Consider the following 14933-nt stretch of genomic DNA (forward strand, 5'->3'; position numbering starts at 1 on the left):
GAATTTCTGGTGTAAAACCAGAGGAGCACAGCCATGCATGTCTTCTAATTGTGATGGCAGTATTTACACTCCTTGCAGCTGTATAAGCAGCATCGGGGGCAGATCTTATTTGATTATTGCTGATAGCTTGTCCCTCTTCCACCACTTGTTGTGTTCTTTTTTGATGCTCCTTTGGGAGATGCTGTATAATATCTTGCATTTCGTCCCAATGGGCTCTGTCATACCTGGCTAGAAGTGCCTGAGAATTTGCAATTCTCCACTCATTTGCTGCTTGTGTAGCAACCCTTTTCCCAGCTGCATCAAATTTTCTACTCTCCTTATCAGGAGGCGGTGCATCTCCTGATGACTGGCTGTTTGCCCTCTTTCCTGTCGCACTGACTACTACCGAGTCTGCAGGGACCTGATGAGTGATGTAATCTGGGTCAGTAGGAGCAGACTTATACTTCTTAGCAATTCTAGGGGTGATAACCTAGCTTTTACAGGTTCATTAAAAAAATTGGTCTGCATGTTTAACCATTCCTGGTAACATTGGGAGACACTGGTACCTGGAATGGGTAGAAGACAGTGTATTAAATAAAAAGTCTTCTTCTAATGGCTCAGAATGCATGGTTACTCCATGATAACTGCTGCCCTAGATGTTACTTGGGTGTATGCAGTGGTGTCTTCTGGAGGAGGAGGTTTTGATGGATAAATGTCTGGATCATTGTCCGGGATGGGATCAGGGTCATAGAGGTCCCCTGGGTCTGCTGTATCTCCATGTGAGTATAAAGAGTGCATTGGAGAAGGCAGTGGTGGTGGGCTATTCTGAGGTGAAAAAGACAGCTGTGGAGATTGAGGAAGAGAATAATGGAGAGGTAGTGGCTTCTCCTTTTCTTTTTGCACCTTTACTGGTGGTTGCACAGAGTCTAGTTTATCTTGGAAAGCCGTCTTTCTTTGGTTTTTAGAGGAGTTGCAGTGATGATTCTTCCTGTCTGCTTATGAATATGGATTCTGGACTCTCTCATATCCATAACCTGTAATATTGGTTTAAACTCAGGCTCTTCCTCAGAAGTCTTATGAGATTCCATGACTGGCCTTGTAATCTGTCTTAATTTTTTGGAAAGTCCTTGCTCCTCTGAATAACAGGATTTTTTCGGCTCTGAGGTGTGTAGTTTTTTTGGTCCCAAAAAAGTAGTTAGAGGTCTTGGCTCCGAAGCCGATTGCTGAATTTTTTATTCCGAGGAATGGGGTCTTTTAGTGAAGTCTGAAACGGTGCTTTTAACAGATTTGCTCGACTCCGAAGTGGATGGAGGAGCGGCCTTTTTCGTCGCCAACCTCGAAGGACACTCGCCAGCAGTCTTTTTTCAGGCCGAACCATGTCCTTCCGGCAGTGGTGTACCAAAGGCCTTTGAATGTTTTTTGTGCAGGGGTGTAGTGACAGACGTACTCACATGCTGGCCAGCCGTGATGGGTCTGTCGTCTTCAGATTCCTGTACGGAGTCTGCGTCTCGGATGGGGACTGCTGTCTGCGTCTGCTCTTCCTCCATGACGTCTAGACACTAGCTGCTTTTTGAGGCCATTTTGAGTCTTCGGGCTCTGCGATCTCCGAGGGTCTTCTTTGATCAAAATGATCGATAGGCCTCACAATCTTCCTCCCGATGTTCTGGAGAAAGGCACAAATTACAAACCAAGTGTTGGTCTGTATAGGGGTACTTTGCGAGGCACTGAGGGCAGAATCGGAATGAAGTCCGATCCATCAGGCTTCCCACCCCGTAGGCCTGAACAGGCCTGAGTCGGGCACACACGCCCTGAAGGGCAAAAATGAAGGTTCCAACGGTACTACCGGTTCTATGCTAGATGGGAAACACGATCGAAACAATACCGATGAATAAGAAGGTTTTCTGAGGTTTTCCGAATCGAAATCTCGGAGTGAGAGGAAACACGTCCGAACCTGACCGCGGAAAGAAAACAATCTAACAATGCAGTCTATGCCCATGCACACTGGAACCGAGAGGGGAGTCACTTGATCCTGTGACTCCAAAAAGACCTCTTCGAAGAAAAACCACTTGTAACACTCCGAGACCAACATTAGATATCGGAAGAGCTATAGCATGTGTATCAGCAGCTGCAAATGCCATCGAACATATATATATATGTATAGCTAGCCACATGGCAACTCTAAATGTTTATTAATTTTAATTTAAAATAGTTAATAAGAGTTCAAACCACAGTGATTGTTTATTGCTGGTGATCTAAAACCAATTATTAATCAACTATTATTAATCTCAAAAAGCAGAAAATCCAGAACTCTGAAAAAGACCTCTCCTGCCTAGCAGTAAGACTCTGAAGCTATTTAACGGTGGACCCCAGACTCAACAATATCCTGTTGTTCTTCTGGCAAAACCTAAAATTTCACCTATTTAGAACTTACCTAAAAGCTAATGTTATTCCACTATTAAAAGTTGACCAAGCCTGCACGTATGTGGCCTTTTGTATTTCTTGTTTTCTTTCAGATGTGAAGCATTCCTTGCCCATGTAGGCAATTCTGTGTTTGGAAAATACCTTTACTAAATATCCATTGCTGTGTTAAAACTTTAAGCAGTGCATTTAGGCATGCCTAAGCTTGTACCAAAAAGAACTGATGCAATGGTTCACAAATGAATCACGAGAAATTCGTAACAGACACAGAACGCATTTGGCGCAAAATCTCTTCCATTCAAAATCTACTAAATCAGAAAAACACAAAAACATATCTTCAAGTACAAGGCAATTCTTGGGAGTTCTGTGATTGACCAGTTGAAAAGTCAATTGAAAAAGCTCTTAAACATTGTAAGAACACATGATCTCTCAATATTGTGGATTCCAACATGAACTGCAAAACATTCTCACGATTCTCCATAGACCACACAGAAAAAAATGGCTGCTTATCTCAAAATCGTTAAGACATCCCAGAATCACCCATGCACCATAAACACAATTGAGAATGGTACTTGTTCAACCTCTTAATGCAAAATGATCCCAGTAAAGCAGGTAAAAACATTATCTTGTATTAACCGCTGTAAAAAATGATTTGCTAACAAAAAAGGGTATTAATGGAGTCAGGGGTGGCTCCTCCGCTATGGCGGAGGAGCGTAGCCCCCCCCCTTCTCTCCCTCCACCAGCAGCAGAAGCTGTAAAACCTTTAACAAACAAAATGATAATAAGCCCTGTTTATTATCGTTTTGTTTGTTAAAGGGCGGGGCTACGGGGCGACAAGCAGTGAGGGGAGTACATTGTACACTCAGTGCGCATGTATGTTTGGCAGGCCATCTTGGACCGGCAAAACACACATGAGCAGTAGGCTCTCCCTAGCCTGGCACTGTGTTGCCGGGTTGGAGAGAGCCTGCACAGGCTCCCAGTGTGCCTGGGAGCACCCTGGCTGGGTGCTCCAGGCCAATCCTGATGCTGCTTGGAGCAGCATCAGGATTGGCCGCAGGGCAGGCTAGGAGCCTGTGCCTGCACCCTGCAAAAGAGCAGAGGAGCGGTGAGGCGAGGAGTGAGGTGTGTTTTTATTTTATTTTTTTATTAAATTTGCACAAGGGACCACTTTTTGTCAAAAATCAAGAACCCTAAAACAGTTCTTTTCAGAGAGTGTGCTGAGGATATGGGACTCCATCCCTCCAACTATAAAGATTAATCCCTTCTATGGAAGCTTTAGGAAAGAACTCCTGGATCGACTTTTCCACCAACATTACCGAATATGACCAGACCCACCTCAGACTGTGATTAGCAGAAAGACGACTAATTCAATTTTAAAACCACCAGAGACTTCACATTAACGGTTTTCTAATTTTTAATACTCAACTACTAGTCACCAACTCTATCATCTGATGCAAACCCTTCCATCCCCATATCTGATCTCTGGGTTATATACCCATCCTCCACACAATATACTGGCTGATGAAGTAACCTATTTTGACATTTATTGCATACTCAACACAGTTTTGAAGTTTTCCTTTCTGTATGTCCACCTTCTATTTAAAGCACAATGTTACCCAAAGGGGTCTGGTTTGCATTATGGCCAGCACTAATCTGAACATTTCTTCATCTGCATTGTGCCATATTTATGCAGGTCATTTTGCCCACATCTGCCTAACTGTGAGGCAATTACGAGACCCAACCATTATACTTCAGGTGATTACACTCTTGGCAAAGGGGCTGGCTGGGCAAAGGAACAGCTTCTAAGCACATTAACTGTTGTAAACAGTGCCTAACCTATATAGACCTTAGGGGTACATGGCAAGGGAGTACTTACCCCTCTTTGAGTGTTGGAGACAGTAGCTGGAGCTTTACTCCCCGTATGAAGGAAGCCATTGCTGTGTGTGGAATGACTGCTGTACCCAGGAAGCTGTTGTAAAAAGGCAGAAGGTAACAGGTGTTAACAAACATTAGTGAAGAGCCCCCTGGACAGAATTAACACCCCAATGTCATAAAAAGAGACTTAATGTACTGCATTTGAAATTAGGATGACTTCGGAGAATGCAAGAAAATATAAAAACATATGAAGCAATATAAACAGAGGGGTTACATCAAAGTGCACTTTTGTAAGACATAAAAAGTCCAGTTGTATTTATCATGCTTTGAACAAGTTGAATCCTTAGGAAATAATTAGATGGGGCATAGTAAAAGATTCCAGCAATTGGATAGTGGAACTCTGCTTCCACCAATGGCCAGTCAAACCCCTACCATGCTCGAATGGAGTGGCAGTACTCAATTCACATTTCCTACTTGTCCAGGTGGAAACAAGGATCCTTGTGGGGCCTGCCAGCATTGAGCTTGCAATAGTACCCGGTGTACCTGCACCTACTTGCGCCTTAAAGGGTTCTTGAGGTTTCGTCCGGCATGCTGTGGAAATATTGGGTAGCTCTGGGGACTCCGATGTTGTGGAGAGGAAAACTGACCCCTTAAGCCACATATTCTTGGGCACTTCAGTCATCCCTAGAATTAAATTTCCCAGGGTTCAATAGCATCCTCCGGCAAAGGGCAATGCCTGAGATTTCTGTTCTGACCGTGCATGGTTCCACAGCCCAGGGTCAGTAATTTTTGTATGGTATGCCAAACCATAATGATGTCTGTCATGTCCTTGCCACGGCTTGGTTGTCTGCTAAGCAAAAAGGTAAATCTGCCAGCCGACTGCCTCTGTGGATTAGATACGGGCCGAAGGGGGGATACCTTGGTGTAGGCAGCCAACTAACATCATTCTTCCATGTCTAAATGAAGGTCAACCTAAGTACCTGAAAATCAAACTTTTTGATCAATCCGGTAGCTAGGTTTAGACTTGATGAACAAGTTACTTATCCTCTGTAACGCTTTTTGTGGTGGATACAGTATCTACCTGTGGATTCCTCACCTCTTGAATACCCCCAATGCACCAGCATTCAACGGAAATCGTTTCTTTCTAGCCCTCCACATCGACGTGGACATCGCAAAAGTACAGCTCTGCACACGACTCAATCTAACGTAATCGGAGCCATAAGACGTCCTCGCTGGCATGCTGAAGTCAGTTTCACCCACTTTTCTTTACCGTGCCTTCGAGGAGAATGGGTGAATACCAACATAACAAGCACAACATGTGCGAACTCAATACAAGAATTTATATATACATCCTTATATAAACATTCATTTTGAACATATATAAATTTCACGAAATACATATATACAATATATATACACAACTAATATCATTCTTGGTATAACCAGACAGGAAGGAAGCGGGTGGGACCATGAGGAATCCACAGGTAGATACTGTATCCACCAGAAAAAGTGTTGCTGTAGGTAAGTAACTTGTTCCTCTGGTGGATACATCTGCCTGTGGATTCCCCACCTTTAAAATAGGATCCCAAAGCAGTACTGCACTGGAGGTGGGTGCCTCTCTGGCTACACCAAGAAATCCTGCACCACTGAATGGGCAAAATGACCATCCCTCCTCACTTCTGAGACTAAGCAGTAATGTTTTGTGAAAGTGTTGAGAGAAGCCTATGTTGCTGCCTTGCAAATGTCAACAACAGGTACACCTCTAGCCAATGCACAAGTGACAGACTTAGCTCTGGTCGAATGAACTCTAATGTCCTCAGGATTCTCCTTTGTAGTAAATAATATATTTTTATGCAAAGAATGACCCACCTTGACAGTACTCTTTTGTGAACGGTTTTGCCCTTCATTTTACCTGCGTAGCCAATGAAGAGCTGAACCTCCGTCCTGAAGTTTTTTTGTTCTGTCCACATAAAAGCCCAGTGCTCTCTTCGGATCCAGACGATGCAGCCTTTCCTCCTCCTTCAAAGGATGGGGAGGAGGGTAAAAGGACAGAAGGGTGATAGATTGTCCTAAATGGAAAGGCATCCCTACCTTAGGTAGGAAAGTGGCCCTGGTTCTCAAAAGCACCTTATTAGCATGCAAGGTAGTAAAAAAAAGAGGTTTCACACTAAGTCCTTGCAGCTGACTAACATGCCTAGCTGACGTGATCGCTATAAGGAAAACAGTCTTAAACGTAAGGAACTTCAAAGGGCAACTATGCAATGGCTCAAACGGTGAACCCGTCAAATATCTTACGACTAAATTTAAGTCCCACTGAGGCAATATAAATGGAGTGGGAGGAAACCTATTAGTCAAACCCTTAATAAACCTTAATACTATAGGGGACTTAAACAAAGAAGGTTGATCAGGCAAGCAAATGAAAACCAACAGCACAGATAGGTAACCCTTCACTGTCCACTGTTGCAACTGTGACACTTTGCTGTGCTAAGGAAACAGCAAATTGCAAAACATTAGCCAAATGGCCACCATTTCAGGGGAGAGAGAGAAAAAGAATTCAGGCTGTCCCATTCAATTTGGAGGCATGTAGGTGCAAGCTCTGGAGGTGGGGGTGTAGAACCTGCCCCTGCACTGCGAGAGTTGAAGAAGGTCTGTGCACCACACCCTTCGTAGCCAATCTGGGGATATTATTATGACTCGTGCCCGGTCTTGGCAAATCTACTCAGAACCTGAGGAATCAAGGATATGGGAAGAAAAACGTAAAGCAGACGGTTACTCCAGTACAGCTGCAATGCGTCCCCCAGTGCTCCCTGCATTGGATACAGGAGGCTGCAGAATGACAGGCAGCGCAGTGCGCGTTCTCACGAGTGGCAAACCGATATGAGGGGTTCCCCACAGCTGGAAAACGTGAAGAACCACCTCCAGGTGGAGACGCCACTCGTGGTCGGCTGATAAGTGCCGGTTGAGACTGTCCACACATACGTTGAGAACTCCGGCCAAATGGTTTGCTACTATGCAAATCTGATAGTCCTGAGCCCAGGACCAGAGCCGCACAGCCTCTCTGCAGAGAAAGTACGACCCTACTCCTCCCTGTTTGTTGATGTACCACATTGTGGTAGTGTTGTCTGTTAAGACTTGTACTGACTGACCGCAAATGGATGGGAGGAAGGAATTGAGAACCAGATGTGTCACCCAAACGGATTGATGAGAAACATCTGCTCTATTGAAGACCAAAAACCTTTGATCTCCAGATCCCCTAGACGTGCTCCCTACCCTGGAGTGGAAGCATCCGTTGTGACTGTGGTCACCGGAGGTGGAAGACGAAATGGCCTCCCTTGAGACAGGCTGCCGTCCACACTCTGCCATTGAAGATCCGCTGCAGTGTCTCTGGAGACTGTTATTTTACTCCTTGAGATCTTCTTTGTGTTGAAACCACTGCTTGCAGAGGCACCAATGGAAATCCCTCATGTGCCAATGTGCACGAGTGACCAGCAGTATACCGGAAGCTAACAGACCGAGCAAGCATAGGACCTTTAGGACCAGAACCACCACTCCACCCTAAAACATTGGAATCATAGCCTGTATGTACGAAATTCTCTAAGGAGGAAAGGCATGATTCTATGTTGTGTCCAGTACTGCCCCTTTGAACAGGAGGCACTGAGAGGGCTCCAGGTGAGATTTGGGCATGTTCAACGAAAATCCCAGGATGAACAACAACTGGGTTGTCATATACAGATGATGCAACACTAACTCTGGGGACTTGGCTTTGATCAGCCAATCGTCCAGCTAAGGGAATACTGAAATTCCTTTCCTTCTGAGAATGCGCTGCAATCACTACCATCACCTTCGTGAAGACCTGAGGTGCGGAAGTAAGACCAAAAGGAAGGACTAAAAACTGATAGTGATGCGACCCCACCATGAAATGAAGATACTTCCTGTGCAACTTCAGAATGGGAATGTGAAAATAAGCATCCTGCAAGTCGACAGAAACCATCCAGTCTTCCTTGTCCAGCGCAAGAAGCACCTGTGCCAGGGCCAGCATTTTGAGATTTTCCTGTTTGAGACCCAATTCAAAATCCTCAGGTCCAGAATGGGCCTCAAACGACCATCTTTCTTGGGAATCAGGAAATATATTGAATAACATCCCGGAGCCCTTTCCTGCTCCGTAACCAAACTCCACTGCACTCTTTAACAGCAGATTTTGTACCTCCTGTTGAAGCAACAGTAGGTGCTCTTCTGAGAAAAAAGATTGTTGGGGAGGGAAGGAAATGGGAAACTCCTGAACAGGAAGGGCATATTAATTTCCTACAATGCTCAGCACACACGGGTCTAATGTTAGTAACTCCTACTCTTGAAGAAAATGAATTAACCTTACCCCTATTGGCAACACATGCTGCTGAAAGGGGTGAGAAGTATGGCTGTTTCCCTGACAGGTTCCTAAAAGAGGATGAGAAGGTGGAGAAGGAGGAGGAAGGCTGCTAAATGGCACCACGTGTTATAAGTCTTCCACAACCTCTGTTGGGCATGTAGAGTGGGTTGGCAGGTTGTTGACTTTGGAACTGCTGCCTCCCACGAAAGGATGGGGCTACAGCCAAACCCCCTAAACCTACGGAAAGGTCGAGGAGGACCTAAAGACTTAGCAGTGGCTTTGCTGCCCTTGAACCTTTCAAGGGCAGAATCAGCTTTCTCACCAAACAATTTGAACCCATCAAACAGGAGGTCCATCAAGGTGGACTGTACATCCGGGGAAAACCTTGATCCTCTAAGCCATGCATGTCTTCTATTGGCCACCGATGTTCGCATGGCTCTCCAACAGAGTCAGCTGTAGCTAGGCCAGATTGAATATTTTACCTAGCCGCTGCTTTGCTATCCTGCAACAATTCTTGAAAATGTTCCTGCACATCCTGTGGCAGTAACCTCTCTCTCGCCGAATCCATTACAGCATGGATATACCTGGCCAACACACAAGTAGCATTAACTAACTTTAATGCCATACTACACAAGGAGATCTTCTTTGCAGATTGTTCCTTGCGTTTTGATTCCCAATCCGCCGGAGTTGTAGGGAAGGAACCGGGAGCTGCTTTTGAAGAGCAACAAGCCTGGACCACCAGACTCTCAGGTGAAGGATGCGGAGTAAGAAACTGCTGGTCACCTACTACAGCTCTATATCTTCTATCAATCACCTTATACACAGCTGGAGTAGTGACAGGTTTGCGCCGCAGGTCCAAAACCAGCTCAGTCAAAGAATCATTAAAAGGAAGCAAAGGCTCTGAGGTAGCAGAAGAGGTGCTAAGAACTTCGGTCAGAATGTTTGTTTTTAATTCCAAAGTGGTTAACAGCAGTTCCAAAAATTCAGCTGCGTTCCTTATCACCCCATGGTAACCAGCAACTTCTGGAGGAGGAATACCCCCAGGCGATAACGACTCCCACTCCTGAGAGTTATCCAATCCACTAGCCTCCTCAATACCTTGAGAAGGTAAAGGAATTTCTCCTTCCTCAAGTTCTTGTTGCACCTCATAATATTGCTCCTCTTCTAAAAGCCTCAAGGCTTCTCTCCTAGATCTCAGTCTAGATTCTAGTCTTGGTGTTGGTTAAGCATGTGCTGACGTCAAAGATGCCTTTTGCGGTGCCAGTGAAGCCGGAGCCGGCATGTCACCCTGAGCAGAGTGACTTGATGCTGGAGGAGATTTATCTGACGTCGATATCGGCACCGGTGGCGCCTTCATCTTTGATGGCGTTGGAGCCATTGGCATGAAAGACAAGCAAGGAGCCTGTTTATAGGTCCCTGGAAGTCCTCCAAGAATAAAGGCCAATGGTCCTGTTGGGCCCATCATGGACTAGCAGAGGCCATAGCTCTATTAAAAAAGCTAAACATAGCATTTAAAAAGGCAGACGGGTCCATCCCCGGAAAGGAAAACCCAGATACACCTGCTGCGGCTGAGCCTGACTTGACTCATGATTTTCGCTCTCCTGATCCATTGGAGTAACAGGAGAGAATCATGAAGGACTAGACGCCAATGCCAAAATTCCCTCCAAAGACGGTGCCAGCGATACATCATGCAACTTCTGCTGAAGAGGAGATAAGGTAGGACTAACCTCCCAAGTCGACCAGCACCGAGACTTAGAAGCCAGAGATGGCTATCATCTCAAGAGGAACGACGCCGTGAGCCATGACAACGCTGCTTTTTATGCGACTTCGATGAGCGGTGTGTGACCGGTGTGACAATGAATCCTCTCGATCTTCTACGACCAAGCTTCTCTTTTTTAGCTTTCGACAGGAACAGTTTAGCTTCTCTTTCCTTCAAAGCCTTTGGGTTCATTCTCTGGCACGAAGAACATCCCCCAACGTTGGGGTTGGAACTGAGTCACCAAAGAAACTTTGTGCGGGTCAGTAACCGACATATGACCTCAACACTCTCAACACGACTTAAAACCCGACTTCTTTGCTGGTGTAACACAACGAAAACTTCAACGAATAAGCTACCTCGAAACAGTGTAACAAACAGGAGAGGTAGAAAAAACTGTTAAGAGTCGAAGGCCTGGAAAAAAAGGAACTGGTGTCAGCACGCCAGCGAGGACTTCTTAAGGCTCTGATGACATCAGACCGAGTCACATGCGGAGCCATACTATTGTGACGTCCTCATTGACGTGGAGAGCTAGAAAGAAAAGATTTCAGTCGTATGCTGGCGCATTTGGAGTATTCAAAAGGTGAGGAATCCACAGGTAGATAGATGTATCTATCAGAAATAAGAATTGGGAAAGAAGTTGAAATCCTGCTTTAACACCGCACCTCATTCAAGAGGAACTGATGTTTGATTAATTTGGCATAAAGTGTTCCTCCAGGCTATTACACCTTGTTAATTAAAATGTGCTCTGTTGTTTCCTACAGTATGCCAGTTATATAATGCAGTCAACTAGCAAACGTTAGTTTTTTTTTTAGAACTACGCAAACCTGTAGACTGATGGAGAAGATTATTATAAAGGATAGCAAAAATGATAGTTCCACAGTTCTTCTAAACGCAAACTGTCACAAGCTTGTAACTTCATGCAGCTGCAAATATAAGTGTAACCAATGTTCCTAGATTAATGGTAATGATTGTATATACCCCATATGAAAGAAAGGCCAAATAATCCCACAGTAATTTGAATTTAAGATTAACTGGTTGTACACTGACCGCAGCAAACTGATGATTTACTCAGAGTTATCGTATAACTGAGATACCTTATAACCTCAGCTGCTGTTCTCACATTGCGCTTTTCATACTGTGGCCTCACCAGGTATCGTGTAGCAGCACTAATACTGGTCTTTACTTTAGAAGACCTCTGCTCCTACTCTCTAAGCAACCCATGCAGCAGCAGGCTGGATGAAACAGGAGGCCATCTCGAACCCAGTAATGGCATGTTCATGGCTCTAGTGTCAGGGAGGTCTTTCAAATCACCTGGCCCAGTATACAGTGACTTTATTAACAGATCTCTAAGTGAATTGCGGACAAAGCTGCTGAATGAGCTCTAAGAACCAAACCAAATCTTAAAGCTAGGATTTATGGACCTAGCCCAATAGAACGATTGAACAGGGGAGCAAGGTGGTGATATGAATCCTTAATCTGTGCCCATGGTGGCAAAGGGTGGCCACATGCAGTCAGGGGTGGAGGGAGGAGACGTATTTCTCATCCTCAGGCTTTGGGCCACAGTAAGAGAGAGAAAGGGGAAATGAGGAAAAGATAAGATAATAAAGCAGTTACAAACTGGGGACGCAATGAGCAAAAAGAACGTGCAGGAGTGGGATAAAAAGACAAGGAGTAGAGGAGAATCAAGGAAAAGGGAATCAGGCATGTGGCAAACCTGGCATTCTGCAGCACCGCAGCTGGTGCTAAGAAAAACTTTGGGCCCATTTACTGTTTTATTTATTTTACAGCCAAGCATTGAGTGAGGGTATGGACATGGCGGGAAAGACAAATGTCTGTTACAGCACTCAAGTGTAAAACACCTACAGTATGAATCTACCTCAAAGGCAAGCAGATCGATTTCACTAATAATCAAAGCTCTCCCTTTACTGCACATAACGCTGCCTGGAGACTGGCAGCTAATTAGGCACTCCAGCATTTTTCCCCTGATAAATGAATCGGGTACAAAATGCCCGATTATTATCGGGACATTAAAGCATTTGGGTCATTAGGCATCAACATGTTATTCCCCCTTTTCAGGGAAACAATCCTAATTGGGATTTATCTATCTGCCCTGAAAAGGTTTGACCAAGTGGCATCGGATTTTGCAAGCCTGATAAATATCGCCCAAAACACCGGGCCATTTGTAACGAGGGCCAAAGTGTGCTCAAGGAAGAAGGCACCTGTTGTAAGTAATTTTGCTATATTTTAATGCTCATTTGCTTTCTCATCAAAATCAACATTTTCTTTCTCTCCCTGCTGGCCAGAGTTGCAGCTCCTGTTGCTCCTCCTCATTTCTAACAAAACAGCTACCTGGGCCTATTTTTTAGGATAAGCACTGATTATGTGATTAATTCTCACTGAGATTCATTATATGTAAATTAGTATTGTGCGCATATGCTAAAAATCTAGCCCTCGTCGTACAAAGATGGCCACCTCCTACCTACATCCGGACAGGACAGCCTTCTGCTGACCCAATAATAACACACTAACATTGGTCAAGACAGGCATTACCTCTTTAGAGAGTTGTGAAGTATAAGAGCAACTACAAATCAAGACTCTTCTTGCCAGGTGAAAGGAATAAAAATCAGATTATCTGGGAAAATAAGAAGGCCAAACCCTATTATTCGTGGTTGATCGCTTGTAAATTTCGGATGTGCAAAATTACTTGTGTCACCATTTATAAAAACAAAAAACCTTTGTGAGCTTTCGGAAGCGCAAAGCTCACTAAGTTTAAACCAGCTGAAAATGTTCCAGCTGCTGCAAGGGGCAATAGGTGGATTGGTACTGCGTGGCTGCCATGTCTTGCTTCCAGACAGGGGTCACGGGGAAGGTGGGCGAGGGGTTTAAACTACGACTGTGTGAATTGGCCTGGCAAGTCTGCTTGCACTCGCTAAGATCGCAGCTTCGCCACTTAACAGGTACAGTTAAAAGAAAAAATCCCACCAACTAAAGCCAGGGCAAAAACATCAAATGCATTTACTAATTTGCTCAGGGGCTTCCTGGTATTCACCACAGACAAACTGATTTTCAGATCGCTCAGTGGTCCAATGCCAGAATCAGCCCGGAATATGAGATAAATCAAATTCCTCTTTTCTCAGATAAAATTGCTTATTTTCCAATACAGCAGGAGAAGTAACGTTTGATGCTCCGATTGATATGAAAGTTAACCATTAGCAGCATAGCATGTCTACCTCACTAGGAAACAGTGTTCATTGTAGGGGATGAAAACGACAACCTAATGTTCATTCCTAGACAATATAATTTGCTAATTTCAAGAATTGTGAGTCACAGCGACTATTCACAATTCGCTAAAAAAAAAAAATGAGTTGTACTGAGTTCTTGTACTTGTTTAATTTCACGAAACTATGTGCTCACCACACGAGGATTTTTTTTCAAGAACTCAGAGTACTAAAACTTACAAGACGGCAAACTTTATGATTAAAAACGAGCCTTGCATTCCTTATGGATTGCGTCCAATTACAATGTGAACACTACTTATAAAGTCTCCTTCTGTAGAACAAACCTCGTCTTGTTCTCTGCTCACCAATTGGCGCAAAAGGGAATCTTTGTGACCCTTCTCCAAGTCGGTCTGAAAAAGAGAGAACCAAATTACATAACCTCGGTAGGAAGCCCATTATGCATGTCACTGTAAACAAATCCAACACAAGATGTAGGCTAACAGGCAACACTGCGTGTGCTGCTGCAATGTGACAGACGCCACACTTCCTCTTTTCTCTCCCCACCCCCTCCACTCAGACCTCGTGTCCTCACCCACCGGACCCGAGACACCGTCACCTGCTGCCAGGTAGACGGGAGAACATTCCGCAACTGGCTCTCTTGGCCGGATGACTATTACTAATCAAATGCAATCACAGGATATCTAAGCTTACAATCTCACGTGGCTGTACGGCAGCATGTAGCGCTTAACATATCCAGGTATTACAAACATTCTCAAAACCAATAGGCCTGGTGTGCATTTTGAATCCTCATTAAAACATTAATAGAAGACTGCCGCAGTTAAAAACGAATAAAAAAAGCATTGCTGTCTGTATACAATGCATCTATGAGATAAAGAGTTGCATGTGGGATGCAAATTGGTGCTGAAAGCACGGCACCGCAAGCACTCCGTGGGACATGGGATAATACTCCAAATACCAACAGCATGAGGTAAAATAAACATGCTGCCCTGTCCGGAGCCAGCGCCGGCTCTATGTGTGTTCTAAAGAATTGGTAACAGTGAACACAACGGACGCGCCCTCAAGCCAGGCCTAAACCATGCTAGTGTCAAATCTATTCCGTTATGAATCTAGCTCGCCCGTGATTGGGCCGCTAGAGGGCAGCAAGTCAACAGAAAAGTACTTGGCATTTAACAAAGAATTATTACAAATGAGTCTTACGTTCGTTGGACCTCAACCTTTCTCTTTAATGTCGCCACAATACAGATTATAGTAAAGGAAACTGGTTGCAAAGTTTAAAAGGTGTTTTAGGAAATACGCC

The 14933-nt window shown here is 44.5% G+C and overlaps 1 protein-coding gene across 9 annotated transcripts in view; it reads right to left on the bottom strand.

Annotated features, from left to right (window-relative positions):
* The window catches only part of DIXDC1 (DIX domain containing 1), a 523962-nt gene that overhangs the window by 62726 nt on the left and 446303 nt on the right, over positions 1-14933 (bottom strand). For 5 of the 9 annotated variants that reach the window (XM_069224996.1, XM_069224988.1, XM_069224991.1 and 2 more), the window contains 2 exons: positions 13960-14025; positions 4274-4366 (listed from right to left, as the gene is read on the bottom strand). In XM_069224996.1, the coding sequence (XP_069081097.1) occupies positions 4274-4366; positions 13960-14025 (159 nt within the window). The remainder of the gene's footprint in view (positions 1-4273; positions 4367-13959; positions 14026-14933) is intronic. The other 4 variants (XM_069224993.1, XM_069224994.1, XM_069224992.1 and 1 more) reach the window with 1 other exon arrangement.

This window comes from Pleurodeles waltl, chromosome 3_1 (genome assembly GCF_031143425.1).
Source record: "Pleurodeles waltl isolate 20211129_DDA chromosome 3_1, aPleWal1.hap1.20221129, whole genome shotgun sequence".
Classification (NCBI taxonomy): Eukaryota; Metazoa; Chordata; class Amphibia; order Caudata; family Salamandridae; genus Pleurodeles; species Pleurodeles waltl.